At 39.0% G+C, this 23,518-nt stretch overlaps 1 protein-coding gene across 1 annotated transcript; it reads left to right on the top strand.

Moving 5' to 3' along the window:
• Positions 1–235: 235 nt before the first annotated feature.
• LOC149208961 (putative inactive methylesterase 20) lies at positions 236–2,274 on the top strand. Its single transcript, XM_089398473.1, has 4 exons — positions 236–304; positions 428–658; positions 1,383–1,526; positions 2,155–2,274. Exons 1-4 carry the CDS (start codon positions 236–238, stop codon positions 2,272–2,274), a joined length of 564 nt encoding a protein of 187 aa, XP_089254599.1.
• The last annotated feature ends 21,244 nt before the right edge of the window (positions 2,275–23,518 follow it).

Below are 23,518 nucleotides of genomic sequence, written 5' to 3'. Positions count from 1 at the left end.
ATGGAGATGTATCCAACCAAGATCTCCAAGGAAAGTTTTGTGTCTGCATTTACTCCTCGCAGCAATCAGAGCTTCCTTAGCTCTACTAACCCAGAGGTGTGTTTCCAATTTTCTTTCTTTTCAACCTACCACTTTATTACCAAAAGATTCGAGTAGGGTTGTGTGCTTTTTGAAGATGCATATACTGTCGAGCGATGCAAACCTTGGGAACTTGAGTTACAATATAGAAAAGGTGATGGTGTTGCAATGGAGTAGGACTGTTGGTGCCTTTGGTGTCACTATGCTCCTTGCTTTTCATGTACAAGTAATCCAATCTCTAAACTTCAATAGCCTCTTGTTCTTTTTTCGTTTTTTGGTTTCCCGATCTGCAAAACTGGAGTTTCATGATGAGTTGAACTAAGTATTTGTTTTTGGTGAAATTGGTTAGCAAGGCGAAGGAAGCCAAGAGCACATTGTGTTGATTTATGGACTTGCACATGGAGCATGGTGTTGGTATAAAATTATTACTCTGCTTAAGCAGAAGGGGCACAAAGTGACTGCTTTGGATCTCACCTCCAATGGGATAAACAGGGCAGCCCCTACAAATGAAATCAATTCAATTACACACTATGAAAAGCCACTGCTAGATTATATCAACAACCTCAGGAATGATGAGAAGGTAAATGGATTCTCTGGAACTTAGCAATAATTGGTAGGATCAAGAACAATAATTGTATAACTACTAGATCAAAGTTGATGACAGATGACATGACTAAGGATGTCCCATGCAAGTTATGAATGTTACATGTTTTCAAGATGCTTCTCATTGTTATTCTTAATGAGCCTTTATATAAAAGATATGGCCTTCTCAGAGATGGCAAAGATCAGGGTTAGCCATGGGTAGAATTTGGGAACATTCTCAAATCTAGCGGATATGGGTGAGGCTAAACAAGTAACTTCACTCCTATCTATCAAATTTTCAAATATTCTTGAAATTCCCAATTAAATTAAGTTCAACTCCAACATAAATCCTATTTTATTGTTAAATTCCTATGTTATATTGTGGAGGTCTAGGTTTCACCAGATCATAACTGAAATTCAAGTAGCATTTTTATTCTCTCGTTACACTGAGGTGTCACTGGATTAGAATAAGCAACCCTTCAAGGTCGGGCATGTGGATTGACATGGGCTAAAAGGGTTTATACTTACCATTTAGAAGACTTGGGATAGATGACCTTAGATAAGACCTTTTAGACGTGGTTCATGAGATTGTAAAAATAGTTGAAACCTTCTGTTATACATTAATTAACTTTTGGAGAGCATTGAGCTTCATCATGCTCTCATTCCTCATTTTCTTATGACCTTTGCAGGGCATTGACTTCTTTGCATAAAATGTATGGCAGGTGACTCTTGTAGGTCACAGCTTGGGTGGATGCCCATTGTCTTATGTGACGGAGATGTATCCAACCAAGATCTCCAAGGCAATTTTCGTGTCTGCATTTACTCCTCATAACAATCAAAGCTTCCTTAGCTCTGCTAACCCAAAGGTGTGTTGCCAATTTTCTTTCTTTTCAACCTGCCACTTTATTACCAAAAGATTCGAGTAGGATTGTGTACTTTTTAACTTAGAAGAACACGTTTCACTTTGCGGGTCACCGTGATTAACTCCGGAGAAGTCATCAACGCCCCTACAATGGGCCTAGGAGCCTTCTGGTATGACGAATAAACGATGCTCCTTCAAAAGAATTACAACAAATAATAAAACAAAAAACAAAAAAAATTACAAAGATTATATACCTTCACCGGAGGAAAAGATTCATAAAGATTATATCAATGGTTGCTTCTAAGCTTGTCTTAGTGTTGGGCATTCACATTTTTTCCATCTTCCTCCTATCTCCTCTAACAACCATAGAAGTGGCGATGGGGACAATGGCGGTAATCTTAGTGTTGGGCATTTTCATTTTTTCCGTCTTCCTCCTATCTCCGCTAACAACCATAGAAGCGGCGATGGGGGAAATGGCGGTGCCATCACTCGGTAAAATATAACAAATCCAATTTGAAACAAAAAATATAAAAACAAAATCCGAACAAATTCCAGTTACACAATAAAAATAAAAAGTAATATAATAGTGTGTTACTAATCCGTGAAATTGTCTGATGTGGGTGTGGTTTTAGGGATTAGCAAGGGTCACAATGAGAGCGTTGTTGGTGTTACATTGGTGTTGCACCAGACCATGCGGAGAGGCTATCGTGCTACAAATGGTGTATCGAGGGAGTTACATGTCTGCAAGCTGACTGTCACCATGAGGACAGTTTGGTTAATGAATAGGAGCTACCACCCGAAGAGGTAGTACATTCAGACCCTACACAGAGGGTAGTTACAGAGCCCTCTTGGTAAGGGTAAGAGTGAAAATGGAGGTCGCACAGAACGGGAGAGACAGACCGTTACCCTCTCTTCTTTTTCAATTTTCACAAGAACTGCCAAGAGTTTCTTAAGAGCTCCTAGAACTGGTAGATTCCCCATAGTAAAAAGAAGATACAAGAGCAATTTCTTCGCAAATTGCACAGGCCACTTCTTCAGTGCTCGCTGGGGCAACCTAGTGAGAAATCGAATGGATCCAAACTTAATAAAGGTCAGAGTCTTCCATAAGGAAATGAGGTTGTGTGTAATGGTAGACCGAGATAATGGTGTAGTACAACCCCTGTAGCAAGTGCTCTCCGTTTATGTAGATATTTGAATTCTCCGGCTACTCGAAGTTGAAAGGGGTTAACTCTTGATAGACAAGCTTTAGCAGCTTGTATACATAGCCTCTAAACTTTCATATCAAAGCAATGAAAGTGAGCAAGAGCCACTCTCTACCGTTATAGATTTGCGCCTGAGGGAGGAAGGGAGTTATATAGTTTTTGCCGTAACTGTTAGGGTCGGTTGTATACAGTGTCCCGCCATTTTGTCTCAACTACTTAGTATTAATATGATGGTGTACAAAACTTCAATCGTCTAACATTTGATCGGAGGGTACAAATCGGTACAGAGTGGCAGTTGGGGCAATTGATTTCAAAGGGGAATGCTTTACGGCGTAAAAAAAATCCACTCTGAACAATAATATTTAAGTCTTAATTTTAAGTAAAGAAATGATGTGAGGGTACACGTTCACTTCCATTTTTAATTAAATTGAGGAAATCAAATAAGTACATTGAGAAAATCAAAGTGTAATACACCAATTGGGAGGAACGAAATGTGTTAGGGTAATAAATCAAATCAAATTATTGAATAGAGAAAAATTAAAGTATGATATATTATTTTGAAAAATGAAATGTTTTACTTTAACTAGGATGCATAGCTAGCGTTCTCTTCTGCTTAGTTTAATTATTGAATTTTGAAATATGTGAACCAAGTATTATTTCATGTTCTTCATCATTAACGTAAATTTATATATGCTTAGCATGTTCTCCCATGTGCAACTTTATTATTTATTTGCAAATATAATTGGAAATTTGTATTTGATGATTCTTTGTTAAAAAGAAGCACATCAATGTATTTTTTTAATACTATACTCATAATTGTTTTATAATTTGATGCTTATTGAAAAGTTACAAGCTAAAATTTACGTGAAATTTAATTAAAACAAATGTTATATAGTGCCTAGTACCTGTTTCTTAGTTTAAATATAACTAAATTAAAGTAAAAACATTGAATTCATGTTAGTGTTAAAATTTAGAATTTAGTCAATTTAGGTTTTACTAATGTCTTAGGTAAATTAGAGTAAAAACATTGAATTCATGTTAGTGTTAAAATTTAGAATTTAGTCAATTTAGGTTTTACTAATGGCTTAGTCTAACTTATAGACGAAAAATCCTTTTTCACCGGAATTCACCAAAATCTAGTAATAAAATTTCAAGATTTGTTGTTTTTTAAAATACATTTTTGAATGCATAAATCTATTCAGCGCCCTGAAAACCCTAGGCACTCCAATTATGGAGGTTAAACAATTTGAACTCGAGTTTTTAAAAAGAATTGTTGGATTTTGATTAAAATTAACCATCCTTAAAAATAAAAAAAAGTCATTTCATCTATAAGTTAGACTAGGCCTTTACTAATTGGTAAATTGAGATATTTTGTTAATTGTAATACTTCATTGTGATAGTGGAGAATCTAATCCTACTCAACCACAATAATAGTCTTGTTATTCCATCACATAATATAAAAATCTATTTCCATGGACATTTTCAATAGCTATAATTGAGGATCAAGGTTCCAACTTCCATTTTTATATTTACCACTATGTTCAATGAAAAGAGAGGTGGGTTTAAGAATTGTTGCATATGGCAATAATGATAAGTCCTCATGAATTGAATTATTATAGATATGATTTCTCTGAGCGTCAAGGAAATATTTTCTTTTTTTTTTTCCTTTTTTAATAACAATTTGGTACTATTAAGGCAAAAGAAATCATTATAATAATAGTATATTATATTAATAATTTGTATAAAAAAATTATATATATATATATATAATTATAAGTTTAAAAAAAATAGTTTTAAATTAGTATGCTTATTTTATTGTTCAAATTTTAATTTTTTAGAAATATGATCTTGGTTATAGTTTTTGCCAATTTCCATAGTAATGATCGTTGATTTGGATGGCTACGATTGAGAGATAAAGAGCCCATACCCACAGAAGATGCCCATACAATCCAATGGCCGTTATTTTTCGAGCAACTTGAACTATTTAACTTGGACCTAGTTCTACCACTTCATAGACCAACTATATAGCCAACATTATAGGGAACCATGCAGCCGCCCACAAAAGCACCCTTAATAATCTGAAAATCAACATAAAAATAAATTTTTTTAATTCAAAATTAAAAAACAAAAAAAATTAATATAATAAGAAAATCCATTTTTTTTTATGAGAGATAATAAAAAATATTAATTTTAAATATTGAATAATTAATAAAATCAAATAAATGTTGTAATGAAATCAAATAAAATAATCCTATAAATGGTTGCCAACTATTCGTGGTAACAATGGATTACGGTGGAGAGTTATTTTTACTTTAGTGAATGCAAATTTCATGGGCTGTACTAAGAAATCATCCGAGAATATTCGTCGAAAACCGGAGGTTAGTGAGTGGATGGTAGTTCTTTAATTAAATTTGTCATAAATGTACAAGTGCAATCTCAATACTAATATAATATAATACTAATGACTAAATAGTACGGGTGGGTATTAATGCAGAGTAATTATTAGAAAATAAGATTATAACCAATAAAATAATAATAAAAATTTTAAGAAATTAATGACTAAATAGTAATTAATTATTAAGAAAATAAGATTATAACCAATAAAATAAAAGAAAATATAATAAAAATTTTAAGAAATTAAATATTTTTTTTTTTATAATGTTAATTTTACCAATTGCTATTTGACGAGTATAGTTTCCCATGTGCAATGATATTTAATTTTGAGATTATTCGGATGCCCACATTTGTGTCCACGTGTCCATAAATTTGACACGTCGCATCACAAATGCCACGTGCCAAATTATTAAGCAGTTGTCTATAACGCGACTTTTTGAAAGTCTTTCGACAGGTTTCGAAATCCGGCATTTATTGGAATCGCAAGTTTGATAGCTAGTTTCTGCACAATGAAAGCGTCCCATTTTCGAGGGTGCTGAATATGCAGTTAACCATTTTTGCAAATCAAGATTTTACCTCAATTTCTTCCGCGATTCCGTCAGAATCTCCAAAAAGTCGCATTATAGACAACTCCAATTATTAAACCAGACGCGTGTGTTGCGTGTTATGTGAAGATCACTCTGGATCTGATAAGGACGGACCTTCACTTTGTCTGATATAGATTTTGAGAACCAGAAGTTTAGAATTCGTTCAGAAGTGCTAGTCTTGCCAAGTGCAGAAGGATTTAGTCAGAGTTTGTTTCTTAGCAGTAGAATGATTCAGCTTGAACGCAGGTTGGTCGATGTTGAAAACTCGCCAGATGCTCATGTGAAGCTTACTCCCGGTATTCATATATATTCTGTTGCTCCTCTTTTCTGTAATTTTTTATGTAATTGTCAATAGATATGTTGTTGCCTGTGTGTATTTTTTCTTGTAGTTGAGATGCGCAGAGATCATTGAATATTTTTTATACGAGAGGCTTGGTAGTTGAGATGCGAAGAGATCATTGAATATTTGTATATAAGATTGCAGTGTTTGTAGCATTGAATGCAATCAAGATTGATATTGTCTAACAAAGATCTCGCTATAATAGTATTCATATATATATATAATAGTAAGGTTTTAAATTCTACTGAACTTGAATATGAAGAAAGCCAACCCTTTGCTAGATGGAAGCTACCTTCAATTAATGCTTCAGAAGTCTATGCAGATCTATCTGCGTTCCATTTAATTGCCGCTACTAGGATAAGTATAAAGGAATCTATCAGTTAGATTCAAGAAAATTCTGACTATATACAATCTATTCCTTTACTTAACCCCAAACAATTACAGGCTGAGGCTAAGCGTCTAAAAACCCAGTACCTTCATTTGGGTTGTATCAGAATTGGAATACATGCATTAACACATTAGGGTTTGAATACTTTTGTGTTAGCTACTGTCTGAGATCTTACACATAACAAATATACAGATTCATTGATAGGAGGGATAGTTGCACCTCTTTCAAATGGTCCAGTTTATTTTGATTGCTATCCAAATTTTTAAGTTTATGTCTTTGATGAAACTATTGAGAGCATTGGAGCCAGTAACGTCTGGTTCGCCGGGTCAGTACTCATTTTTCCATCACTCTATATAAAATGGATCCAATTAGAAAGTCTGTTTCATATCGTGATATCGAAGAGCAAGAGTCCTCTGCTCAAGAAAATCCCCTTCGAGATATGTTCGCTATTGCATCTAGTAAGGTTTTAAATTCTGCTGAACTTGAATATGAAGAAAGCCAACCCTCTGCTAGATGGCAGCTACCTTCAATTAATGCTTCAGAAGTCTATGCAGATCTATCTGCCTTCCATTTAATTGCCGCTACTAGGATAAGTATAAAGGAATCTATCAGTCAGATTCAGGAAAATTCTGACTGTGTACAATCTATTCCTTTACTTAACCCCAAACAATTACAGGCTGAGGCTAAGCGTCTAAAAACCCAGTACCTTCATTTGGGTTGTATCAGAATTGGAATACATGCATTAACACATCAGGGTTAGAATACTTTTGTGTTCACAGCTGTCCGAGATCTTACACATAACAAATATATAGATTCATTGATAGGAGGGATAGTTGCACCTCTTTCAAATGGTCTAGTTTATTTTGATTGCTATCCAAATTTTTCAGTTTATGTCTTTGATGAAACTATTGAGAGCATTCTCCAGCTCCAAATCCAGACAACTGGATTTGATATGAATAAGAAAAGACATAATATAGCAATCCAAACCAGAGGTTGCTTCAGGCACACAAATACCCTGTATCCTGCTGTTATGCATGCCCCCAGTAAAGATTCTAAAGCTAATGTTGTGGTGTTAACAAACTCTAGAAATCAAAAAATAGAACACCAAACAATCAGGTGGGAAGATTTGACATTCCCTGAACACTGGGTGGTTTCAAACCCTAGGCCTCCGTCAGTCAAGAAAATTACTTCTGCAAATATCAGAGAAGAGTCCTCCTCTGTCGTCTTATCTTTTCCCCGTAGATCTACTATAGACAGAAAGAGGATAGATCAAATGTGCAGGAGTTCACCATTATACAGAAATCCTGAACTTGTTGACACTGCTTGCACAAGTTCTCTTGTAAATACTTGCAAACATATTTCATTGTTTGAATTAGCCCAGATGGTAAATTTCTCTTCCCTAGAAGTTAAATGCCCAGAGTGTCAGTATCCTGTTATCTTAAGCCAACTTGCAAATTTGGTAATCCATGAGAATCATCATCCTAGGATTGGTGAAGCCCCACCTACAACTTCTGTCAATCCATGTCCTAATCCTAAGTGCTCAAAAATTCCATTTCCTCATGAGTCAGAGCATGTTTTGATGATGCATGAGATTCCTATTTTGGAAAATGAAGATCCGAGGTTAACCCAAATGTTTTTAGTAATGAGACCAGCTAAACCAAGATATGGTCTTGGTTATCTTGAGCAAGCTAATGGCCTTATACCAGATTGTTGATTTGGTTCTGTTCTGGATGACTGCAAAAAGCCAGCAGTCATGGAGATGCACAAATTCTTTACTTTAATGGATGGATGTCTGAAAAATAGAGTCCCTGCCAAATGGATGAAAGCCATGTTGAATTGGGATCTTTTTACAAATCCTAAAGCAGAATAATTTGGTTTCACTGATTCTATCTCTGAGAAAATAAAATTGTCCCAAGAATGGAAAAAACACATGAACTGTACTAACACATGGATCTCATTCTATGTTTGGTTAGAAAAGAGAAAGCAACAAATGATTTTAATGACTGATGCATCCACTTCATCTCAACATTCTTGGATAGCACTAGATGGTCTTAAAGTTGAAACACCTACAACTTTTCCTCCATACAAAGGCATAGTGCTTGGAGAAGGACAAAATTCTGCCAAAGCAATACCATTAGTATTAAAGGATGACAGTGCATCTGGTACTGATGGTAGAGTACATAAAACTTCTGAACAGCTGAATTGGACTAACACAGCTGTGAAGGGTCTTGAGATGAACATGGCCAAATCCAAAGAGGTCAAAGAACAATTTGATACTATCCAAGTTTCTTTAAATTCTGTAAATAATTCCTTGAATAATGTTCAAAATTCTACTTCAGTAATTAGAGGATATGTTAGAGAATCTCTAATAAAGCTAGAGAATGTTGAAGACAAAATGGTGGAACATATTGGTTCTACATATGGACAAATAAATGAACTGGTATAGAAGTTTAATAAATTATCTATATCCAAAACAGAAAAACCAGTTCCTTCTTCTTTTTTGCATAAAGCAAGTGTCCGTATTCAGGATCCTGTCAAGCCAGTCGACAGGTTTCCTTTTCTATTCCCCAAAGAAATTGCATCCCAAGAACCAGAAAAAGTTGAGACTTCAAGTGAACATATTTCTATAGCAAGTCTATTTAAGGAAGAGGAAAAAGAGCCAGAAGTTATGCCTATATATGAGCCTTTGGAAAGTCAGTATAGCAGGTATTCAACACCTGATATCAGAGGAAAAGGCAAACTGCCTGAAACCCACACTTTCTTCCTTGATTCTCATAGGGAATGGACTATAGATAACCTCAGTGTTGGCCAGATAAGACAAATGGTAGACATGATGTTTACAGAATATAAACTTATGTGTCTAAGAGGAAAAACTGAGGTAGAAGCCTGCAAAACAATTATCCAATGTTTCACAAGCACACTATCAAAATGGTGGGAAACAGAATCCTCTCCTGCTTTAATTAAACAGATGGAAGAACAGCTGCTCAAAGACAAGCAAGGAAATATAATTCATAATTCATATGGGATAGTACAAAACAACATGATTGGAGCCTTGACTTCCATGATTGTTGAGCACTAGTGTGGTTCTGAGGCAGAAATAGCCGATAAACATGAGATTATTTTAATGAATCTCAAGTGCAATAAAATATCCCAATATGAAGACTTCCATCGAGATTGGATGCAGAGAATCTATGAAGTCAAAGACTCAAAGAATTTGTTATGGAAGCAAGTCTATCTTGCAGCACTTCCTTCTAGGTTTGTTGACTATCTCAGACTACAAGAATTTTTTCAAATGCCTTTTGAGTCTTACACATGGGGACAAATATATTCAATTATTACTAAAGCTCTGGTTGGTCTCTGCACAAGCTCGAAAGTCAATAAGTCTCTAGAAAAGTTTTCCAGGTTCCCTGACAGCGAATCATTGTGCAACAAGTATGGGTTATCTCTTGATGATCCATTAGTAAAAAGGAGAAAATTCAAGAAATGAGCCAAGAAAGAAAAGAATTTATCAACCAGAAAAGACTTTAAGAAGAAAGGCCGATCTTTTTGACATCATAAAAGGAAGGGATATTACAAAAATGTCCCTAAGACACATTATTATAAACCATCTGACATTCACTTGCATAGTGCCAAGCAAGAAAAATGGAATAAATTGACATGTTGGTTGTGTGGCAAAAATGGACATACTGCAAATAATTGTCCAATAGGTGAAGAATCAAAAAGAAATCGAGGCAAGAAAGCTCAGCCTCAAAATCAAAAATTAAAAACTCCAAAAACAGAGGCTCAGTATCTTTGCATGAGATGTGAGTCTAGAAATCATAAAACTGAGCATTGCCCCAATATGGTGATCAAAGAACACCCCCAAATTCAGCGGCAACAGTTGCTTGACTCATCCGGTGAAAGTTCTAATTCTAGTTCTGTCTATACTTCAGAAGAAGAAGTTGAAGAATTAAATTTTTATGCAAATGCTGTGATTGTTCAGATTCTGAAAATTGTAAATGTATTTTCTCTCTGAATCTGAAATTTCTAATGAAAATCTTCTGATGAAGATATATAGCCATAGAAATACAAAGAGAAAATTCTTATGGCACAGAAAGAAGAAGATGAGATAAAAATCTTGTCTCAAATAAGAGCTATGGAAGAAGGAGAAATGAAGAATCGCCTTATGGAAGCCTTCATGGACCAAATGAAATCTTCTAGCAGAAGTTCTTCAAAGAAGCCACTCTTCATTGACGCCTCTTATGAAAAGTGTTAGCGCTTGAAATTTCACCTCAGGCTGAGAAAGGTAAACTCCAAGGCAACATCAAACCACTTAGCCTCGTAGCTAGCCCTACGGGGCAGGAGAGGGCTCTCTCCGGTCTATCTCGGTGAGATCTTCAATGGATGAGATGACCAATAGGGTAACATTGATTTTAGGCTAGTAAACTGATCAAAAAGGTTGATTTGGGGTTTTTAGGGTTTTTGGTGGCAAATTGAGGGGATGGCAATTTTGGGTGCGGGGATTGGACACAGTTTCTGCAGGGGGTTCTTTGGGGCGAGGTAGGAGACAGTATTGATGCCTTTGATTGAGGTGGATGGTCAGGAATGACAGGTGAGGAGCTAAGGAGAGCAAACATTAACTTTGAATTCTCCTTAAACAGTAGAAAACATTGAAATTAAACAAACTTAAAAGCAGAGCATGACAGTCATGAATTCTTACTTTAACACTTCGTTTGCTTAATGTGCAGAAGGAAAAGAAAGGAAATGATTCACATAACACACTTACAAGAACATAGAGAAACACACCATCAATACATGTAACCACAAGAATCCCAAAAAGGACTGCAAAACCCTGGTCTTCCTTAGCCAAAAATTGCAGAGATACAGTGAATAATACAATGATAGTTTCTCCCTCAAGAGTCCAACCATGAAAATGAGCAAGAAAGTACATAATATAGATCATCTAACCTCTTTCCCTGCCTCCATGGGTCGAGCTCACTATCCTAGGAGCTGTTTCAACCACTTCTAAACTAAGCACTAGAAATTAGGCAGTCAAAACAACTTGCCTCTATAAGCTAGGAAACCAATTCATTCATTTAATTTTCACCTTTTTCATGAATGAATTTTCTAGAAGAGGTACATAAGAGTAAAAGTGTCAATAAAGTACAATAATTACATCAAATAAGGTAATAATCCACCCCAAAAAGTCAAACAGGGTCAAACTGCGTTTTTCTGAGCTGTACACTGAAATCTGGCAAAGTTTGCCTGACGGGTCGCGCGCCTCTGCCTGACGGGTCGCGCGCCTTTGGGACCACATTTGGGGCACTTCCAGGTGGCCAAATTGAGCAAGAGTAGGCTTGTTGGAAAGGTCTGTGAGTCTACTTTCCAAACCAACTAGAATTTCTGAATTTGGTGGTCATTTGCCCCTCCAAAATTGCAATCTCCCAAGACTGCTTTCTGCAACTCAAAAATGTGGCAGAAAGTCAAATTTTGCTTGTTTTTTGACTTTCTGGAGGCCCAAAACTTCATAAAATCTCAAGTCCATTGATGAGCATATGTAACTTCTCATGAAAAATCTGGAAATGCTGAGTTTTTGCAAAATGGAGTTGCCATGATGTAGGGTCGCGCGGGGGGTGAGACCCGTTAATGGGGAAAAACCTGTAAATTGCCTGAAAAACCAAAATTTACCCAAAATGCTCAAAATTTCTTGGGATTTGTGCTGTGGCTAGGCTATTTAGTGCCTTGGTCCTTCAGTGAAGCCTCAGCCAAAATATGAAGGGGATCAGGCCTTTTTCTCCTCTTTTGTGCCTTAGCCAACCGCCTTTGGAACATCTTCATTTTTGCCTTGCACACATGCATTCTTGCCCAATAATGGTTCTTCATGTTCCTCAGCAATTTCTTCTCTTGGTTGGCCCTAGCCAACAGCCTCTCCAAGTGTGCATTTACCCGGATGAGCATAGACTCTTTCTCAGCGGGCAATAGATCACCGGGTCTTCTCCGGTTCAAAATGCGGTCACTACGAATCCTCCACAGCTCATCAAGAGCTTGTTCATCCTCCAATTGTTTGTTGCGCTGCTCAAGATATGTGATGGTCCATTGTGCCCCCTCTAATCTCCTCTGCAAGGCATCATTTTCAGCTCTAAGATGCTGAATGATCTCCTTTGACTCTCGGCTAGGAGAACTGACATCAAGATCAATAAGCTCTATATCCGGAACACCTGATGGTCCCTCATCAATCTTGGGCTGTTTGCCCCTCCCTGGTACCTGTGTTGCTGAAGAAAGCGAGGCCCCTTCCACCTGATGTGGAGATAACACTCGCTGAGCCGATGAAGAAGGCGAGACCCCTTCCACATGCTGTGGAGAAAGTACTCGCCGAGCTGCTGCAAATAAGGCCCTCTGGCCTCTCTGATAAGTAACCATAGGTGAGGAGCTGACATGTCTGGTGACGGGGATGTCATGCTGCTGTGATGGTCCTCCCTCCTCATGAATAGCCTCAGGGTGTGGTGGTGGTGGTGTGAAAAGCTCACGAGAGATGAACTCCTCCCATGAGATGCCCTGCTGAGCCAACTGATCTAATACCACTAGCTGAATCAAACCATAATGGTAAAGGCTCCTGTACTACTGTGGCGGGCTCTTCCTCTGCATCATGGACACCATCTTCTCAATGTTCTGATAGAAGAAAACAGGGATGTTCATCATCCTCACTCGGGTGAAGTGCATCAAGAGGCGAATATGGTATGAATATACCTGTGAAAATCTGCCCTCACAGGTAAAATAGAGCATGATGAGCCTCATGATGGGAGCATACTCACTCCTGAGAAATCTGAAGGGAAACACTCCTGTCAAGTGTCTCATGAGTGCTGGTCTAACAAAAGGCTCAAAATGAACACTGTCCAGCACCTTGCGCTTATTCCATACCTCTCCAACATTAGGTATCCCTGTGGCCTGTGCAATCACCTCAGGTGTCAATGTAAAGTCTACCCCGGCAAGGTTGACATGTCCATCATGCAAGTGTAAAACAAACAGGCGAGCCAACTCTCTGTGGTGCTGAATCCGAGAGATCCTCTCACAAAACTCATAGCAAGACATGTACTGGAAACATGAGACTGCCATAGGACAAGCTTGTAAATCTGTCAAAGAGGTGGGCTCCTCTCGCCTATGATGACCACCCTTTCCACCCTTATGAGGCCTCCTCTATATCTCAACCTCTGAAGCTGATGCCTGGTCATCACTCTGCTCATAGGTCTCGGTTTCTGACATTGTTTAAGGAGCAGAGTGGACAAAATGTACTGCTGTTTCTGCTTTGTAAAATGCTGATTTGTATGCTGTTTCAAGGGGGACAAGGAGCATGAAGGGAATGTTAGGGGAGGGACACCTTTAAAGGGAAAATGGGAATAAACATATAAAACAGGGATTTAAGGGAAAAACATTGCAAAAATCATTGCATATGCATCATTATATACATTGTTTACATGGGTAATGAGAGATAGGGTTAGGGCTTAATTTTTCATTTTTTAGGGAAGAGGGGTAGGGTTTGGATTTTTCTTTACAAATTTAAAAGAGAAATTTATATAGAAAAATAGGGAAAATGACATGGGAAATGGGGAAAATGATTATAAGGGGAATACCTTTCAAACAGCATAAAACCCTAGGCATATTTTACAAATTTAACATGCAGCAACATGGAGCTTTCTTGCACATGGAGATCCTTTAAAAATGCCATTAAGATTCCCATTGATCATAACAAGCAACCATTCTTAAGTTTGGAGAGCCTACCTTGGCAATTTGGCGATTTCGGAGGGTCCTTGGACAAATTTGCAGTTGGTTTGGTAGGCAGGGCGCTGACGGGTCGCGCACCTCACCCAACGGGTCGCGCGCCTCTGACGGGTCGTGCCCGTTGAAGAAATACACTGCTGGAACGCTGCTGACGGGTCGCACGCCTCTAACGGGTCGCGCACCTGGTCTGACGGGTCGCGCGCCTGTCCAGCTCCCAAATTCACTCAATCTTTCACTCAATCACTCTTGCAAACAACTTGGATGCACAATGAGGGTCGATGGAGGGAGATTGGGCCTTTATAGCTTTGATTTGAAATAATTTCATGCCCAAACCCACTTTATAATGTTTCTCTTTGACACTTTATAAAATTGACTATTTTGGTTTCCTTTATCCTGAAATTGACTCATTTAATGCTTTTGCTTGATATTTTTTTGCAGGGACATCATCTGAGGGATCTTGGCAAGGGAGCCAGGGTTTCATACTGTCCTTGGAAGCTTTTTAAAAATTTCATCACTTTTTACAAAAATTTGAAAAATGACCTTGGCTTTAAAAACAGAGTTTTTAAATCCAAGGTGAAAATTTACTGTACAAGATAGAAGTTTGTGAAGAAACACCTTTAAAATCATCCCTCTGGCTTACTGAGCACTTATTGACCTTCAGAGACATGACCTTGTAAACAATCTTGACCAAAACCCTAGACCTAGGAATTTGACCTCAAGACAAGACAAGACAAGTTTAAAAGTGACTAAGGGCTGAAATGACTTGATCCAGCAATGCCAAGAGGGGGACAAAGACACCAGCTCCTCCATCAGGGTTATGGCATGCCTAATGGGATGCAAAAATTGACACTGATGAGACACCTACTAATGCAAATGCAAAGAGCTTTGATCACTGATGGAGGGCGACAAGACCGACTCTAACATTGGCTCCAATGGGGATGGTAGCTCCTTGGAGGTACCAAGAACCTTAGACCTCTGGAAGAGGAGACCAGTGCCTTATCATCATTGGGCAATGGAGTCAATATTTACACATGTGACCCAAAGTTGGACAACTTTATTGACTTTGACCATTGACTGAAATTTAAATTAACTTTGACACAAACCGACTCACTTTATGCAGAAAAAAGACTGATTAAAACAACTCGAAAAACTCACACCAACTAATCACCATCTTCAAAAATATAGCCTTCACCGCGGGCCCCAGACTAAAGATGGAAGATCAGTTCACACTTGCTGCAGAATGAAAGTAAAATGGTAATTACAATGAGAGTGATTAGAGCAGAAAATGCTCAAGCATGATACCTTTTAAGCAGCCGGCCATTCACCGACCCACTGAGACATTCATCACCGTTCATTTCTTTGAGAAGAAAAGCATTTGGACCACGGTATGCTGCAATTTTGTAGGGACCTTTCCACAAGTTGTCGAATTTTCCATGTTTCCCTTTGTCTTCATTTCGGGCATCCCACCTCAAAACAACATCATCTATCTGAAAATCATCGGATTTGGCCTTCTTGTCATAGATTTTCTTTATGCGCCCCTGCAACTTAAGGGAATTTTGATGAACCCCTCTCGTGTCTGTTGTAAATGAATCATTTGACTAATCCGCCGTTGCATAGGATCCTCCTCGCCACCAGCTTCTTGCAGCAACTTTGCCACTGGAACACTAAGTGAAGTAGGAAACACTGCATCTATCCCGTAAACCAGTTCAAAGGGTGACATACCAATTGACTTCTTTTGACTTACCCGATCAGCCCATAATGCATTTACTAACTTTTTGTGCCAGCTCTTCTTATTTATTTCCAGCAATTTCTTTATGATGTTCACTAGAGATTTGTTCGAAGATTCGGCCAGCCCATTTCCTTGCGGATGATAGGCGGTCGAATGTCCCAAGCTGATGTTATATTTGTAGCAAAAATCAACCATTTTCTTCGACTTAAAGGCTGCTGCATTATCTGTAATCAACTTATGTGGACAGCTGAAACGTGACAAAATGTTATTCTCAAGAAAAGAAATAATTACCGAGTCCGTGGCCTGCCGAGTGGGAATGGCTTCAATCCACTTCGTGAAATAATCTGTGGCGGTCCAGATCCATCGATGCTGCCCGGAAGATGCTGGGTGGATTTCGCCAATAAAATCCAAGCCCCATTGCTGAAATGGTGCGCTGATTTCAACGGGTTTGAGAGGCAACGGCTGTAATTTCTGCTTTCCTTGAAAAATTTGACATTCATGACAACTCTTAATTGCTTTATATACATCAGAAAATAAAGAAGGCCAATAGAAACCAGCTCTTAAGATCTTATTGGCCGTGGTCTTCCAAAACAAGTGACCCCCACAGTCACCTTTATGAAAATCCTCTACTGTTGTCTTAGCTTCATCTTCGACTAAACAATTCAGCAATATGCCACCGGGGTCTTTCCAATAAAGTGCAGATTTAATGATACAAAATTTGGCAGCCTTTAATTTCAATGTTCTAGCTTTGTTTCTAGGCATCTCGGGGGGTGAAGACATATTTTGAAGCACATATACAATATCAGCATACCAAGGAGAAGAAACAAAGATATCTGATACCTGTAGAGCTGAATTTTCTTCATCTTCATCGGATAAGGCAGCAATCAAATTGATGTCTAAGACATGAAGATTTGTTTCAGCCATCAACTTAGCAAGTCCCTGACCTTTAATCAACTTGGTAGGCTTAATTTCCACATCATATTCTAATAGTGCAGCAATCCACTTACCCCTTCTTCCTTCCGGTTCCGTTTGTACTAAAACATCCTTAACAGCTGCATTGGGAACATATGCCAAAATATGAGAATTCAGTATGTATACCCGGAAATCTTTCAAAGCTTTTATCAGCGCCAATGCTTGCTTCTCAATGATATTATAATTCAGCGCTCCGTCCCTTATGATGCGGCTGAAAAAAGCTATGGGCCTCTCGACTCCATCTCTCTTTTGCATCAACACGGCTGCCAACGTATGCTCAGAAGCAAATGAAAACAAAATAAAATCTTGTGTATAATCTGGACTGATCAAAGTTGGGGCTGAAGATAAAATTAACTTTACCAAGTTGAAAGACTTTACCGCCTCTTCGGTCCATTTGAGCTCGCTGTCCTTTTTGAGCATGTTGGTTATCTCTCTAAGATGTTCGGCAAGATTGGGAATAAAGCGACGCAGAAAATTCAATTTGCCATTGAAGGACTGAATCTCCTTCTTGCTTCGGGGCTGCTCTAATTGCTGAATTGCTTCCACCCGTGCAGGATTGATACGAATGCCATCTTTTGAAATAATATGGCCCAGCAGCTTGCCTTCGCTCATAGCAAAAAGGCTCTTCTTTGGATTCAACGAGATACCATACTTTCTGCACTTTTGAAACACCTTAGTCAAATGAAACAAATGCTCTTCATCAGATTTATAAAACACGGTCAGATCATCAAGATAAACAACCAAAAATACATCTTTCTCATTAGCAAAGGCCATGTCCATTGCCCGCTGAAATGTGGCGCCTGCGTTCTTCAATCCAAACGGCATCTTGGCATAATGAAATGTACCCCATGGAGTAGTAAATGCTGTCTTGTCACGGTCATCTTCATGTACCAAAATCTGATTATACCCGGAATAACCATCAAGCAATGACATCCTTGATGCCCCCACTACCCGCTGCAATATATGATCCATTTTGGGCAGCGGATAATTGTCCTTTAATGATACTTTGTTCAGATTTCTGAAGTCTATACACAAGCGAATCTCACCGGTCTTCTTTCTCACGGGCACCAAGTTGGAAATCCAATCAGAAAATCGGATTGGCACTATGATTCCAGACTTATATAACCTGTTGACTTCCTTCTCGATCAATGGCAGCAATTTAGGATTAATTCTTCTCAACTTTTGTCGGAAAGGCTTTTGATTTGGTTTTATAGGAATGGTATGCTGAATGATACTTGTGTCATACGTTTTCAAATCTGAATAGTCCCATGCAAAAACATTAGAAAACGAAGACAACAATCTGATATATTCCTTCTTTACCTTGGGCGACAATGCTCTTGATAGCTTCACCATCTTTGGATTCTCAGCTGTCCCGAGATTCACTTCTTCAACACCTTCCTCTGTTGGCCTCAAAGTTGGCTTGCGGGCTACATCATCTTGATCGAACAATTCTTCCAAAGGAACTAATCCTTTAGGAATGTAATTGTCCTTGAGCTGCAACACATCCATCTGATTTACTCCTTCAGCTTCCGTGTCTATTGAGATGTCTTCGAATTTACCCTCAATTTGCAGAAAATCTTTGATTTCTTCGTCATCTTGGAAAACTTGCCAACACCTTTGATTATCTGGAACTGTAGGACGATGCTTCACATATATCTCAAACTTATTGCTGGAATTCATGGGTATTTTCAAATTACTCGCTGCCTTTGCCAATGCATCCGCAACACCATTTTGAATCCGGGGCACACATGTCAAAGTATGTTCTGAAAACAGTTTTAACATATCTAGAACAGCATTCCGATATGCTCGCATACGAGGATGTTTGGCCTGAAATTCACCTTTCACCTGCTTGATAACCAACTCGGAGTCGCCATATACCGCTATCTTCTTTGCCTTCAACTTCCGAAGGATTTTCAGACCAGCAATAAGAGCCTCGTATTCCGCCTCATTATTTGAACAATCAAATGCCAATTTGTATGAACATACCCTTACCTTACTTGGAACTTGGTTTTGGACTGAAAATGGGCTTCGAATCCACACACCTATACCAGCACCATCGCTGCCCACCGCACCATCAAAATCCATGGTCCAAAGACCATCCTCATCGTCTTCTAAGTGCTGAAAATGTGATGTTGATGCATTCTCTGTTTGCTGTCCATTTATTTCAGCTGTTGGCTTTATGACAGCAGACCTTTCTTCACTTTCCTTTCTCAAAACTTCTCTAAAATTCTCTGTAATAGCTGGTATATCTTCTACTTGAACTAACTGACTATCTATCTCATTGAAATTATCCGCAAACAAAACAAAAGATTCTAAATCTGTTTGTACATAATTTACAGGATGATTGACGGGCTTTTCCTTACTAGTGATCATGTATTTCATCTTTTGTTCCCGATATAACTTCCTCATCTGACCAAAAACTGGAATTGTAGCATAGGAAAAATCGAGCTGAAGTGTACCTTTGAGCTTGGCTCCCCATGACCTCGAAAGCAACATGCCAAATCGCGGAGGAATATCCGCCACCACCACGTCCATCAAAACATTCTTTGCTGGGATTTGATCTAGACTCACCACCAAGTCCTTGATCAAACCAATACATTTCACCCGGCTGGAATCAAACGAATACAAATCATGATACTTCCTTGTGATGTCAAGTCCCAGCTTCTCCATAATCGCTTTGGGCATCAAATTATGTGAAGCTCCCGAATCAAACATGGCATTGTGTAACACATACTCATGTAATCGCAAACTGATATAAAACGGAGGAACATCACTCTCGGGAGACTCACCATTTAAAGCGGGCCCAAAGATCAGCTCAGGCTGATCATCTTCTACATTCACCGTGTCTAGCATTGGATCGAAATTCAGCAACTTGGAAATTTGGCCTCGGTAAGTGCTGTTCTTCATGATTTCCGTCAAGGGAATAGATATCTTCAACTTTGCAATCTCATTCTCCAAACTGAAAACTGAAACCTTCTCACCTTCTTTGGCCAGATTATCTCTTTTTTCACCTCTATCTCTTGGTGCATTTGATGGCTGGTCTATTTTGGTTGCTGATAATGATTGGCCTGCTGGAGGATCGCTCATTTCTTTCCCTTTTTTCTGCGGGACAGCAGAACCATTCTTTGCCGAAGCCTCTGTTCTCTTCTGGATGGGATTTATGGGAATCACTCGGTTTCTCAGCTGCCTTTGCTGACCTTGCTGCGCTGATAAAGCATGCAAATACCCTCTTTGATACTCTTCGGATTCTTCTTGAAGTGCTGCATCGTTTGACAAAATATAATGCTCATCTTGGGGAATGATGGAATTACTCACCAACTCTTCCTCTTCTGTAATATAAGTGGGCAGATCATCAGGAGTGAAGAAGTGATTTTCCTCTCCAACATTATCACCTTCATCCTCTGATTCTTGGCTAACGAAATTCTGCTGAAAAGGAGGTTTCATTTGCTGCTGAACTGCTGCCTCTTGTGCCTTTGTTTCACGCTGCTTGATTCTATATTGTTGCTGCTGTGCACCTCGGAAATTAGGATTACGGATCTGCGGTTCCGGCTTGTCAAGACGAACATTTTCAAGTGCCCTCTTTATCTGTTCAACATCACGAAGAAGCTGATTTGAGGTGGATGCTTCCTCTTTGATTGTGACTCGCTTTTCGGCCTTCATCCTTGCTCTTTTATCATTCAAATTCGCTTCAACACTAACAGCAATTTTCTGCATATCCTCCAGGGTAGGTGGATCTCTGTCTCTCAATGAGTAGGCCATCTCCGGATCAAAACCATCCGGGAACTTAAGAAGTGCTGATTTTCTAGATGGCCTCAAATCATCGGGAATAGCATTATAAACTGTATTGAATCTGATTATGTAATCTTGAACCGACTCACCCGGATTACGCTTGAGGTTGTTGTATTCGGCATTAATCTGAAGCGGATCCTTTCTGATTTCCCACCGATCTAAAAACTGATTCTGAAGTGCTTCCAAGGTGGCAATGCTTCTAGTTGTCAACCCTCTGAACCACTTTCTAACCTCTCCTCCAAATGTTTGCACGAACAACCGCATGGTAACATCTTCTTCATCTATCTCATATAGATCGAAGAAAGTTGTCATTTTGTCAATATGTTGCTGAGCAGTAATACTTTGTGGAGTGCCATCAAACATGGGGATTTTACTTTGATAATCGGCTGGCATATCATGAAGATTTTGGGGAAGAGCAAGTGGGGCAAACCTGGCAGCCATTGCTTTAGGAGGGGGAGTAGGATGAGTATGAGGAGGAGGAGCTGTGATAGCAGGGATTATAATAAGAGGAGCTGAAGTTTGAGGAGTTGGGGGAGTCGGAGGGGTAGGAGAAGTAGGAGGGGTATGGGATGTAGAAGGAGAACCGACTGTGGATTCGGGATAGGTGATTATAGGCGAAACTGAAACATAAGGAGGATAAGATTCTTCGTGAGCCGTGATAGTGGATCCAATATGATCAGAGATATTCTCAACAAAATCAGCAAGGGTAGTAGCTTGAACACGTGTCTGGAGATGTTTCAAGATGAAATTTTCAACCAATTTGTTATGTCTCTCAAATTCAATAACAGCTGCAAAATCAGGGTCAAGGACTAGAGAATCGAGCGCACTTTCAGACTTAGCTTTAAACAAGGACAACTCAAAGCTTTCGTCAAAATCAATATCTTCGAGATAATCAAAAATAGCTGGGCATGAATGAGATTTGAAAATGGGTCTAGGATCAGTAGCCAGCTTGTTTTTCTCAAAAGACTAGGAAAGAAAAACCATTCAGCCTGTGAAAACTCTCAACCTATCATCCACGGCTCAGAGTTAACAATTATACTGGGATAAAGTGTCAATGAAGCGCTATGTTCACAAGCTCACGGAGATTGACTGAAGCAGCGTTTATCTACTAACGCTGATGTAAAACAAGAGCGTTTTCGAAGGCTACCTGGCGTATCTTCAGGCTCCGTCTAAGACTTATGAAATAACACGTCAATGAGCAAACGATTAGTTTGTTCTCCCAGTATGGTCGCCAGTATGTTAGCGCTTGAAATTTCACCTCAGGCTGAGAAAGGTAAACTCCAAGGCAACATCAAACCACTTAGCCTCGTAGCTAGCCCTACGGGGCAGGAGAGGGCTCTCTCCGGTCTATCTCGGTGAGATCTTCAATGGATGAGATGACCAATAGGGTAACACTGATTTTAGGCTAGTAAACTGATCAAAAAGGTTGATTTGGGGTTTTTAGGGTTTTTGGTGGCAAATTGAGGGGATGGCAATTTTGGGTGCGGGGATTGGACACAGTTTCTGCAGGGGGTTCTTTGGGGCGAGGTAGGAGACAGTATTGATGCCTTTGATTGAGGTGGATGGTCAGGAATGACAGGTGAGGAGCTAAGGAGAGCAAACATTAACTTTGAATTCTCCTTAAACAGTAGAAAACATTGAAATTAAACAAACTTAAAAGCAGAGCATGACAGTCATGAATTCTTACTTTAACACTTCGTTTGCTTAATGTGCAGAAGGAAAAGAAAGGAAATGATTCACATAACACACTTACAAGTACATAGAGAAACACACCATCAATACATGTAACCACAAGAATCCCAAAAAGGACTGCAAAACCCTGGTCTTCCTTAGCCAAAAATTGCAGAGATACAGTGAATAATACAATGATAGTTTCTCCCTCAAGAGTCCAACCATGAAAATGAGCAAGAAAGTACATAATATAGATCATCTAACCTCTTTCCCTGCCTCCATGGGTCGAGCTCACTATCCTAGGAGCTGTTTCAACCACTTCTAAACTAAGCACTACAAACTAGGCAGTCAAAACAACTTGCCTCTATAAGCTAGGAAACCAATTCATTCATTTAATTTTCACCTTTTTCATGAATGAATCTTCTAGAAGAGGTACATAAGAGTAAAAGTGTCAATAAAGTACAATAATTACATCAAATAAGATAATAATCCACCCCAAAAAGTCAAACAGGGTCAAACTGCGTTTTTCTGAGCTGTACACTGAAATCTGGAGAAGTTTGCCTGACGGGTCGCGCGCCTCTGCCTGACGGGTCGCGCGCCTTTGGGACCACATTTGGGGCACTTCCAGGTGGCCAAATTGAGCAAGAGTAGGCTTGTTGGAAAGGTCTGTGAGTCTACTTTCCAACCCAACTGGAATTTCTGAATTTGGTGGTCATTTGCCCTCCAAAATTGCAATCTCCCAAGACTGCTTTCTGCAACTCAAAAATGTGGCAGAAAGTCAAATTTTGCTTGTTTTTTGACTTTCTGGAGGCCCAAAACTTCATAAAATCTCAAGTCCATTGATGAGCATATGTAACTTCTCATGAAAAATCTGGAAATGCTGAGTTTTTGCAAAATGGAGTTGCCATGATGTAGGGTCGCGCGGGGGTGAGACCCGTTAATGGGAAAAACCTGTAAATTGCCTGAAAAACCAAAATTTACCCAAAATGCTCAAAATTTCTTGGGATTTGTGCTGTGGCTAGGCTATTTAGTGCCTTGGTCCTTCAGTGAAGCCTCAGCCAAGATATGAAGGGGATCAGGCCTTTTTCTCCTCTTTTGTGCCTTAGCCAACCGCCTTTGGAACATCTTCATTTTTGCCTTGCACACATGCATTCTTGCCCAATAATGGT

Source organism: Pinus tabuliformis, chromosome 1_2 (genome assembly GCF_031772625.1).
Source record: "Pinus tabuliformis cultivar Carrire ecotype Pingquan chromosome 1_2, CPIR1, whole genome shotgun sequence".
In the NCBI taxonomy this organism is placed as follows: domain Eukaryota; kingdom Viridiplantae; phylum Streptophyta; class Pinopsida; order Pinales; family Pinaceae; genus Pinus; species Pinus tabuliformis.
Note: the sequence above shows the minus strand (reverse complement) of the source record. Positions and strands in the feature narration are given on the sequence as shown.

Coding starts and splice junctions, on each gene's coding strand:
- LOC149208961 (XM_089398473.1), top strand. CDS start 236: ATGGTGTTGCAATGGAGTAGGACTGTTGGTGCCTTTGGTGTCACTATG. Junction 659..1,382: donor ACCTCAGGAATGATGAGAAG/GTAAATGGATTC, acceptor AATGTATGGCAG/GTGACTCTTGTAGGTCACAG. Junction 1,527..2,154: donor TTAGCTCTGCTAACCCAAAG/GTGTGTTGCCAA, acceptor GTGTGGTTTTAG/GGATTAGCAAGGGTCACAAT.